Source organism: Drosophila kikkawai, chromosome 3R (assembly GCF_030179895.1).
Source record: "Drosophila kikkawai strain 14028-0561.14 chromosome 3R, DkikHiC1v2, whole genome shotgun sequence".
In the NCBI taxonomy this organism is placed as follows: Eukaryota; Metazoa; Arthropoda; class Insecta; order Diptera; family Drosophilidae; genus Drosophila; species Drosophila kikkawai.
The window spans coordinates 12,165,543-12,176,386 of NC_091731.1; the positions used below are offsets into that span (position 1 = coordinate 12,165,543).

At 44.6% G+C, this 10,844-nt stretch overlaps 3 protein-coding genes across 8 annotated transcripts in view; 2 read left to right on the top strand and 1 right to left on the bottom strand.

Moving 5' to 3' along the window:
• LOC108073236 (uncharacterized) overlaps window positions 1-6,760 on the top strand; it is a 36,836-nt gene extending 30,076 nt beyond the window's left edge. For 3 of the 6 annotated variants that reach the window (XM_017164785.3, XM_070286820.1, XM_070286821.1), the window contains exons 3-5: window positions 3,353-4,319; window positions 4,380-4,684; window positions 4,941-6,760. In XM_017164785.3, the coding sequence (XP_017020274.1) occupies window positions 3,419-4,319; window positions 4,380-4,684; window positions 4,941-6,395 (2,661 nt within the window). In that variant the 5' untranslated portion in view covers window positions 3,353-3,418 and the 3' untranslated portion in view covers window positions 6,396-6,760. Of the gene's footprint in view, window positions 1-2,455; window positions 2,499-2,646; window positions 2,924-3,352; window positions 4,320-4,379; window positions 4,685-4,940 lie in introns of those variants that run through there. The other 3 variants (XM_070286822.1, XM_070286823.1, XM_017164786.3) reach the window with 3 other exon arrangements.
• LOC108073178 (gamma-interferon-inducible lysosomal thiol reductase) lies at window positions 6,754-8,315 on the bottom strand. The gene is made up of 4 exons (XM_017164684.3): window positions 8,070-8,315; window positions 7,434-7,724; window positions 7,205-7,342; window positions 6,754-7,110 (listed from the first exon to the last, which is right to left on the bottom strand). Exons 1-4 carry the CDS (start codon window positions 8,169-8,171, stop codon window positions 7,000-7,002), a joined length of 642 nt encoding a protein of 213 aa, XP_017020173.1. The 5' UTR covers window positions 8,172-8,315; the 3' UTR covers window positions 6,754-6,999.
• Window positions 8,316-9,497: 1,182 nt separating this feature from the next.
• LOC108073175 (zinc finger protein Paris) lies at window positions 9,498-10,823 on the top strand. The gene is made up of 2 exons (XM_017164681.3): window positions 9,498-10,096; window positions 10,159-10,823. Exons 1-2 carry the CDS (start codon window positions 9,594-9,596, stop codon window positions 10,790-10,792), a joined length of 1,137 nt encoding a protein of 378 aa, XP_017020170.1. The 5' UTR covers window positions 9,498-9,593; the 3' UTR covers window positions 10,793-10,823.
• Window positions 10,824-10,844: the final 21 nt, after the last annotated feature.

Genomic DNA, 10,844 nt, shown 5'->3' on the forward strand with positions numbered 1-10,844 from the left:
AAATGCAGATTTATTAACCTTATAAAAAACTAACACAGAAACGCTTTCCGAATTGAATTTAACGCATGCATTTTTAGCTTAATTATGATCGATTTTTAGAATCCTATTGCCAGTTGTAATGGTATAGAAATTTCAGTTTTACAATTTAGTTTTCTTTCTTGTTTCTGTGTGTCCTGTCTAGATAATTTTAGAGTATAAAAAGTAAATACATTTATTTAAATAAAATGAAATAACACTCAATAAACACTTTACCAGCATTCTTTCCCTTAAAGTAAGATTTAATAAATCTAAGTTAGTATTTTTGCAAGTTACACATGTTCCTTCTTAACCATGTTTCACTGTATACCCACAGCGGGCCCTCGTCGGTTAGCTCTTAACAATAATAAATTGCATTTTGTGTTCAACTCCGCGGCCTGGCCTATTGAGAACTTTCAAGTGTTTGGACTCTAAACAAATAACTCCGATGTTGTTTCTGTGGCTTTTGCATTTTAAGCAGCCTGGGAAAGACACCGGCGATTCCAGCTCTCGTTTGGGAAGCAAGCTTAAACAAATTTAGCTGTTAACAGTCAAAAAATAAAAAGAATAACACCGAATGTATTTTTAACATTTTGATAAATGACTTGGCAGTTTCTCTCATCGCAGCCATTGTCTGCGCTCGGAACCTGGACAAAAGAACGCGTCTGGGGCCCAGAAATAGAAATATAAATATCAAATAAATAAATTAAAAGCGTTTACCTAATTATAAGATGCTATGATGATCAATCAAAAGGCAACTCAAACTCAAAGTCAAGGGAAAAGTAGCAGAAACACGCGCCGAAGTGTTGTATTAAGTAAAAGTTTTTATTAATGATGGCAGAGAAATGTTTCATTTAATTTTTTTTTTTTAGAAAATTACCGTGTCACTTTCATGTCATTAAATATTTATTGAACAGAAGTTCTTCGCCACAAATCACATCATCATTGGGAGTCCGAGTAGCTGGAGAGGAAGTAGTTAAATTTCTCTCGAGGTCTTGGATTGATTACCATATTGTCCACCTGGCGACACTTCCTCACTACGCTTTTTGCATTATTTCGCACACAAAGTGTATTTTTCTTATACGATTTTGTACCGGCCTTTATTTAATTTTCGTATTTCGTTTAATGTGAGTTGTTGGGCTTTTAAAATGCGCGCTCACGCACAAAGCGAAGCTGGCAATTATGGACAAAGGGGAAACGCCAGTCGAGGCAGAAGCAGTAGGAGAAGCATAAATGATAATGGGTGGGGCAGGGCAGGGCCCCGCACAAAACAATTACTTAGTTTTTTTTTTTTATTTTTTTTTATTACATATGTATATATTTTTTCGTTAAACTTTTTGTCCGTTTACCTTTTCTTACAAATTCAGCGCGCTTTCTTTACCTTCTTTTACATCGCGCTGATCGCAGCGGCAGCGTCGGAGAAACCGAACCACGATGACTATATGGCTATATGGCGATGTCATTGCCCCAAGGGATCCCAGTTCGATGGTTGGGGGTGGCAAAAACTACTACTGGGCTTTCTCATATTTGTGTTTGGATCTATGAATGGAGAAGCCCCGGCTCGGGTTGACATTTACATACGACAAAGGCACACAAACAAACGTAGATGGAAACGGAGATCCAAGTCGCAGCAGCGGCAAAGGCACACGGAAAAGTGAAAGCCAGCATAACTTTATTGACTCCCCAAAGACACCTGCAGACAGCCAAGGTCATTGCATATGAAAAACGGCTAATGATATAGCCATAGACCTGACCAATTGCCTTTTGTTCGAGGCCGAGGAGGCTGGGCAGTGTTGACTACACGAGGGAAAAAATTCAAATCAGTGGAAAATGGTTATATTATGAAGGGTTATTAGAGTTTCTTTATGTGTAAAATTTGTTTGTAATTATATTAAACATAAAACGAATGAAAACATATAAAAATATTTGAAAAGCTGAATACATATTTCAAAGAGTTTCCAAATCTTAACTTAAGGTTCTTGTTCTTCTGTTGATTTATATCCAATCCATTTGTTTTCTGTGTACAGCTATCTGATTTGAGTATTGCATATCATATTGGGTATCCACTTCCTATGAATTCGCTATGCCTGCCAGTGGCTGGCCACTTGGGGCCACAAATTACCATAAATTCCATTCCGCAGAACAGAACCCAAGTTTAATATTTATATTTCTAAATCACGAGCACGATTCTGTGCAGCTTTATGGCTGGTTGGGCCATAAAAATCAAAGTCACACGCCAAATGCGAAATAACCAACTCGATTAGATAACCAGACCGTTGTTACCTGCAGTCGGCTAAGGCGGGCCGTCTAGATTAGACGCGAAAGTGATGGATATCGGCCTCCTAACTAGAGGTTACTTGGTGCTTTTAATTGCAGATAGGCCGCGGCTACGTGAGTGATTAAGTCGATCAGAAGGCTGCCTTCCTGCCTGCCTGCCTTCGGTAGAGTTTAGTTCAGTGTCGGGCCCTAACGGGGCAACAGAGGTGTGTTTTTTGTGCCTAATTGCGCTTCTCAAACAATTACCACTCAGACTAAATATAGCCAGGTAACGAATGGAAAATGTAACCAGTCAAGCAAGCGGCTGTGTCGCCCCACAATAGTGCCCCGTCTAAGTGCTTTTCAAGCATTTAATACTCGCCGTTAATGACTCTTGATAGCTGCATCTTTAACTGGCTTTTTAGCAAACAATTCGCTATCTAAATAATGTGAAAATGTTAAATGCACAAGAGCTGAGGGCTCACTGAAGCGCCGTGTGGCATTTTCCAGCTAACCCCAAGCGATACAGAAATAGTAATTATAATTCCGTCAACATTTGCATACACTGTGTAAGCTGTGAGAAAAAAAGCACGAGACCGGAGGACTGGAGTTAAAAAACATTTTACAGCTGCTGCCGAGTGTTAATCATGAGGTAATTTATTAGTCAGTTGACACTTTTTGGCCGCAGTTGCGGAAAGGTACTCTCTGAATCGGGTGTGAATTGGCGAACATAATGCCCAATGATGGGTGAAAGTGTGGGTTTAATTTGAAATTTAACACTCTCAACGCTCGTTTTTAAATTGCCCGAAGAAAGTAAGGTACAAATATTAATTGCTACATTTAAGATGAAACAAAAAACTAGTTGTATTTTGATTAGCCAAATGGAAACTTTTGGCTCTCAGGGTAATTTTCCCCTTTTTGGGCTGCGGTTAATTTGAATTGTGCTAATTTAGTTTGCTAATTTTCCCAAATGCGATTATTGAGCCATTAATTTCTTTATCAGACCGATTCCAGCCTTTTTCGTATTTTTAATGGGCCAATGCTAATTTTATTTCTCCATTTCCCCCTTTTTATCTTACAGATATTCCGTGTTATCATGTGTGTAGCCAACGGATATTGATCGGTTACATCAAAAGCAATCCTTAAAATGGCAGCCAGCAGCAGCAGCAGCAGCAGTACCAGCCCCCAGTCTCCGATGGAGGGATGCGATGAGGTGGACTTTATAGCAGCCACGCACCACCACCACAACAACAACAATGAATACGAGGATCTGGGCGGCGTGAGTCAAGCGGTGATCAACACCAAAGCAGCCACAGCTCCACCCGCAACAGGAACACCAACAGCAACAACACCAAACAACGAACCAACGCCAAACACCAGCACACTGAAGAAGGCCAAGGAGCGCCGCACTCTGTTCCACTTCGGCAGCAGCAAGAAGCTGAGTCAGAGCAAGTCACAGGAGTCGCAGCAGGAGACGGGCGGCAAGGAAAATCCCCCAGCCACAGCCCCACCCACACCCACAGCCCCACCCACACCCACAGCCACTTCCGCTCCCCTTCCGCCGGTGCCCATTGGAACTCCGCCGCGTCAGCACAAGTTTGTAAAGAGCAACAGCCTGGCTCGGCTGCTGGGCAACACCTACAACGCCAAGAAGTTCGAGAAGCAGGAGCAGAAGCGCCTGGCCGGTGCCGGAGCCGAGGGTGGCAAGTTCAACACCTACAGCGGGCGGCGGGGACGAGCGGGTCCCTACCTAGAGCGCTTCAAGCGGGTGTCCAAGGAGGACGGCGATGTGGCCGGCGGCGATGACTCCGTGCAGATCACGAACGTGGTGACTCTGACCACGGACTCGCGGGATCTGCTCTACGGCAGCCGGCAGGAGCATGTGGGTCGCTCCGGCACCCAGGATCAGCTAAGCTCAAAGACCATTCGCACCTTGACCCGCAGCTTGGGGAAGCTTTGGAGGCGCACCCACAGTGTGGATATCAGCACACCCGATCCCGAGTTCAAGGTCTCGTACCTGGGTAACGTCCTCACCGGTTGGGCCAAGGGTGAGTCACAGAGATCTTATGTTTAACCAAGAGAATCCCCTCTAATAATTGTACTTTTAGCAGGCGAGGGTTGTGTGGAGAAGCAGCTGAACACCCTGTGGCGGAACTACACGCAGCACTCCAAGCCGGACGTGATTATGCGGCTGAAGGTGTGCGCCTCTGGGCTGAAGGCCACCACCCGGCAGCATGGCCTGACGGAGTACTGGGCCCACCGCATTACCTACTGCTGTGCGCCGAAGAACTATCCGCGGGTCTTTTGCTGGATTTACCGCCACGAGGGCAGGAAGCTCAAGCACGAGCTGCGCTGCCATGCGGTGCTCTGCAGCAAGGAGAAGATTGCCCAGGACATCTGCGACACTCTGAGGGTGAGTTGGGGTTTCTCTCTACATAAATCCATAAACACCTCAGCAGATAAGACTCGAGTGCTACCATAACTCTATTCAAAATACAAAAATAGCCATGACCAAATTGTTATTTGTATTCTTATCGTTCTGCAATTATGTACCTCGAATTAAGCGTAAAGTCATTACCACTTTGACTAACCTGATTAAGGAAAATATACAGAGATTATGGGCATTTCAAGATCAGTTTCTAATCTAAAAACCTTCTCTTCTTTTATAGGAAAACCTTGACAGCGCTTTGCGGGAATTTAAACGTGAGAAAATTCTAAAGCAAAACGCTCGCCTCAGCCTGGCCAATGCCGTCTATGACAATCCTAGCCTCCCGCGCCGCAAGATCATGTTGAGTGTGGGCGGCAACAATTATCGACCGCCCCTGGAGCGCTCCAAGTCGGCGCCTAAGCTGATGGCCATCGAGGAGGCCATCGGCGAGGAGGAGGGCGATGAAATCGAAGATACCAACGAGCCGGAAATGATGCCCTGCTGTCAGAAGGACTCGCTGTACCCGGCCATGACTCTGGGCCGGCGTCGTTGTCGTCGCGGGCACTCAATCCGCCGAACGGGAAAGATCTTGCCCTCGTCGCCCTGCTGCAGCTCGCATATGATGGCGAAGGAGTTGCCCCAGGAGGAGACCACCGCCGTCAGTGCTGTCAACGATGGCTCCGACTCGGATGACTTCGAGAAGCTGCTCAAGTTTGACACGACCCTGAGCAATGAACTGCTGCCGTACTTCGACATGCAGCTGCACAAGAACGGCAGCCAGAGCATGGTGAGCCTCAGCGACCTGAAGGAGGACGATGGAGAGCCACTAAGCCTGCTGCCCACGATCAACAGCGACCCCAGCGCAGATCCAGAGGCTGACTACTCCGCCGAAGATCACGGTGTGACCGCTCCGCGTCGCAACGGTGTCTGCAGTGACGGCGAGGAGGATTTCCTCGACGATGCGGACGATCATTACTTCCGGCATGCGGCCATGCTCACCATGCTGCACCGGAGCTCGATGAGGAAGATGCGGGCCAGCGATCAGGCCAGCATGCAGTACCGCCACCAGGCGCAGTCATCGATCTCCTCGAACGCCTCCAGCTCGACGACGGCCAGCACTTCGGCGGCAGCAGGCGTCGGTTCCGCTCAGCAGGGCCTGGCCAGTCCCGACAGCGACGAGGGATCCATATCCAGTGGCTGCGAGACAGCCAGCACAGTCACCAATGCCAACCACGAGGAGTACAACGGAAAGAGGGACAGCGATCAGCTGGAGCAGTCGCAGCTGGAGCTGGAGCAGGCGCAGGTGCTGGAGCAGATGATGATCTACCAAAGACTGGAGCAGCAGCTGCGCCACAATAGTGGCGATGCCACCAACTACAGCAGCTCCAGCAGCATTACGCTGAAGCGCAGCGACTCCGGCAGCGATGAACTGGACAAGCAGGAGCACAACGACCAAATCAATCCCGATGACGGCTCGGACAGCGACGAGAGCGGCTATGTGGAGTTCCAGGAGAAGGAGCGACCGGTGCAGCAGGCTCTAGTTAGCCAAGCCAGCCTAACGCTGGCCAAGAAAGCGCCCGTCAAGCCGCAGATTCCACCAAAGCCAGCACCACGTCGCTCGCTCAGTCTCAATTTGGCCACCGCCAACGCCCCAGCGACACCAGCCGCTGGCAAGGCACCGGGCACGGCCGTCTGAGGAGGAAAATGCTTTAAACACAACGGCAATCCGTCGTCTACAAATTGTTATTTCTGCACACCCGTCAGCGACCACAGCAAACACACAAAAAGTGCAAGAAATTGAAATCCTAGTTGTAGGTTATCCATTAGCAAGTAGCCGTTAAGTCATTTGTTGTTGGTTCATTGAGAGGAAAGCCTAACGATATTCCCCCATCATCACTATGTATGTGTCCCCGCCCCCCCATTCCAAAAATAATGAATTTATATTGTATGCCCCTGTAAATAAATTAGAAGCCCTATGCACTGCATGTACTATATAATATATACACGATTGTATTTGATGAAATCTATCTTACGTATCAATATAAATTATTATCTAAACGAGGTCTGGCTCACAGAGAGAGAAAATATGAACAAAATGCAGAAAGTACTATTCTTTAAACTATTTAAACCAATTTAAATTTTATTTTGCTTTATTTTCTCTCTTTGACCTTTGCGTTTTAATTCAGAAATATGTTTCCCATTCCTCCCTAGTGAGATATTCTTGTTCGGTCGCAGAAACCAGTTAGTGAATTTTAATTTCATTCCAATCTTGCGGCGGTTACAGTGAACATTTAGCAGATCTACTCGCAGATTGCAGAGCTGTTGGGCAGCAAGTTTTGTTGACGCAACACATGGCACACCGTGCCGCGGAAATCGCGCAGCGAATGGTCCTGCAGCTGCTGATCGAAGACCTGTTGCATGTGGAAACGAAACGAAACGAATACGAATCCAAAAAAACCAGTTAAATGCATTCGATTACGGGCGCGATCGATCGCTGGTACTTACGCCATTGTAGACGATGGTGGGAACGAAGCTTGGCCTGTATTGTTTGGTCACCAGCTCCGCCTGCAGCTGCAGCTTGGTGCCCGTCTCAATGGACAGGCAGTGGTCAACGTCGCTAAGCAGACCCGCCTCTCTGGCGCACTGCAAACAGTTTTAGGGATATACTTTTATTACAGATTTCCGGACAATAGCCGCTAATTAGCGGGGCAAACACCAGCAGAGGTGAAAGTACCTGATCGACGCGGGAGTAGTCCGGAGCCAGCATCTGGCACACCACGAATTTCACCTGCGCCGCCTGGTTTCCGGTGCTGTTGATGACGCAACTCTGGAGACGATTCCCCAAGCATTCGGGCGGTCCATGCTGGCAGTGGAAGATTGCTCCATTTCGCTCGGAATGTGACTTTCCAAAGGGCACCAGCAGAATGTCAATGTAATCCTGGAACTCTTCGTACACGGGACCCAGTTGATGCATGAATTGCCTGCTGTCAGGACAAAGGGACTCGTAAAGCAGCGTTATGTGAATCTGGGGAATAAGATTAAATGTTATTAAGAGAATTTTAAAAATTTAGATCAAAGGTTAACAAGTATTAATTTAATTTCTTAAGATCTTTTTTATCTCAGAACTTTCTGAAAGGTTAAGAAGGTTAAAGAAGTCAAAACTCCACTTAATTATTCATTCAATGTAAATTAGGTTCTTAAAAATTATTGAATATTCAAAAGAATATAATAATTTATTAATTTAAAGCCATAAGAAAAAATAAAAAAGGTTATAGGACCTTTTGGGAAAATATTTTTAATAGTATTCCTTTCTTTATTTTATGTTTCTTCAACATGTTACTTCTCCTTTGTTTTAAAAAATCAATCAAACCTTATTTGCCTGACGCTTTTCCCGGGGCTTCTCCTCTTTCTCCGCCCAGCCACAGCTCAGGATCAGGAGCAGAAGACTTAAGGCAGTGGTTAACCTGAACATGTTTGGCCAATATATTGTTGGCTTTATCTGCGTAAATCGATTGGCCTTCCTTCGATGGGTGCGAGAATGAAGGTTTGTGTGTCCGCTGTTTGGCCTGCCTTCGACGAATGCCAAGCCCAAGTTTATGCGACCGTCGGACTCGATTTTAGTTCAACAACTGAGCGCCGTTTTGTCACATTCGGTGCTTAATTTCGGCCAGCACCGAACTGGACAGAGGTGAGCTGTTTTACCACCTCTCTTCGACATTCTCGCAGGTAAGCCGGTTTCTTGAGTCAGCTTATTTCGTAAAAAAAAAACAATCTAAAAACAGGCGGAGATACAAAAATTCACGGCTCTCAATATATAGAAATTCGCACCTTTAGCTAACTGTAAACATAAGGGACGAAGATCAATGCTATTTTAGCATGAATACTAAAAGTGTTTGGGCTGAACACTTAGTACCTTCGATGGGTTTGATATATTTTTAAAGAAATTATTTCGAATTTGATCCAAGTTTAACTGAAACTCTTCTTATGAAATGACTTCTTCTCTGACTAAAATTATAATAGCTTAAAAGGGGTATTAAAATTCAACGCTTTACAAACTTCTGACTAAAATTATAATCAATTATAATAGAAGACTTAAAAAAAAAAACAAATTTCTTATTTTATATCCCTGAACGCAGAGTTTTTACCTGTTTATTATTTATTTTGACTTGTTTGTTAATTTCGCCGTGTCATAAAGATTAATAAAATAGTTAACATTGTAATCACGCTTAGTTAAGCATGTTTGAAATAAATAAACAGAGAACTGAAGTTCGTTTAAAAGTTTTTGGGAGTTGGAGGATAAATTACACTGCACCGTTTAAAACTTCATTAGCAAATTTTTAAATACTATCACTATTTAGGTTTTCCTACTCCAGTTTTAAGAATTAGTAGATACTCTCTCCTTTTTAATATGATGTAATAGTTTTTGGAAGGTCAAAGTCCGTCTAACAGTAGCTTGAATGATGTTTCCTGCTTGATTATGAGCTTAATAATACCGTGGAAATAATGCTTATTATTACACAAATGAAATAAGTAAGTTGAGCTTAAGTTCTTACAAGGCGGGACATTTAAAATTTCTGTTTGCGATTAAGGAAAGAGTTATCGATATTTAAGTTTAAAAACAGCTTCGAATTTTGTATAAAATGTATACAAATTAGATTGTTATTAAAGCAAGTAAGCCAAGTTAATAACAAATTTAAAATACTTAAGTTATTAAGCAACGTTTTATTATAAAGAAATGATAAGCCGTGAGTTTTTTTAAGGAACTGCGACCAGTCACGCTCAGAACTTCCATCGCTATTAAGCTTCCGACAAGCAACAAACAAAGCATCATACAATTTGTCCAAAGTAAAAAAGATATAAATAACAAATTAACAAATTTAATTACATTAAAATAATGGAGAACCTGTGTCGAATATGTGGCACTCACTCCCTTACCTTGGTGGGTATTTTTGACCAGCGCCAAAGACGCCAATTCAAAGGCGAAGTGGAACCCAATCTCGCCGACATGGTAACAAAGTGCGCCGAAGTTCACATAGATCCTGGAGATCAACTGCCACAGAAAATCTGCAGGAACTGCATCCAGGACGCTCAAATAGCTTATAGATTTAAGCGCAGATGCGAACAAAGCTATCAGAAATTCTACTTGGCGATTGCCAATCAGCCGGAAATCAAGAAGGAGTTGGAAGTCCCCGGAGATAATTTTACCAACCAGGAGCAGTACGACAAGGCTGTGGAATTGAAGATGCGGGTGGAAATAAGCCCCGAAAGGAAATGTGCCAAAGTAGAACTGCCGAAACAGGTTGCTAGGCAAACAAGACTGACAAAGAAGACCCAAGAGCCAAGAACTGAGTCCATCAAGGGTATTCAGCACCAAGAGAACCTGTTGGAATATAATAAGTAAGGATATGTATTTTTTTTAATTTTATAAACATATTTTAATTTTATATAAATATTCGCAGAGTTCACAAAAATACCAGCGTTTGCCAAACCTGCGGAGAGCCCTTTCTGTTGAAGACCGACTTGGATAAGCATTCGTGTTTCAACTCCAGCGACCCCTCTGTTGAGTGTCTTGTTTGCCTAAAGGTCTTCTCAACTGCCCGTGGTCTGGACATACACAAATGTCAGCCGATGAAGAAGCGACCTTTTGAGTGTCCGCATTGCCCGCAAACCTTCACCCACAATCACTATCTTAAAGTCCACCTGTTGATTCACCCGGCAGACGAATCCGGCCAGCTAGCGATCGGTCCCCACAAATGCACCATGTGCCGTGCTGGATTTGATAACAAGGCGTCGCTCAATGTTCACATCAATGCCCACCTGGATGAGCGACCGCATAGGTGTCCAATTTGCACCTCAAACTTTCGCTCGAAGCAGGCCCTCAAAGTGCACATCCGGACGCACACGGGCGAGAAGCCCTACCAATGCCCACACTGCCCCAAGACCTTCTCCGACAATAATAACCTGGCCAAGCACCGGCGCCGTCACTCAGACGAGCGGCCCTACAAGTGCCTGGTCTGCCTTCAGGACTTTCGGGAGAAACACCACCTGAAGCGTCATGTCCTGGGCAAGCATCGCGAACAGCCATCGCAGTGATCGAATTTAATGCTAAGGAATTCTTAATAAATACTGCCATAAATAAACTTTA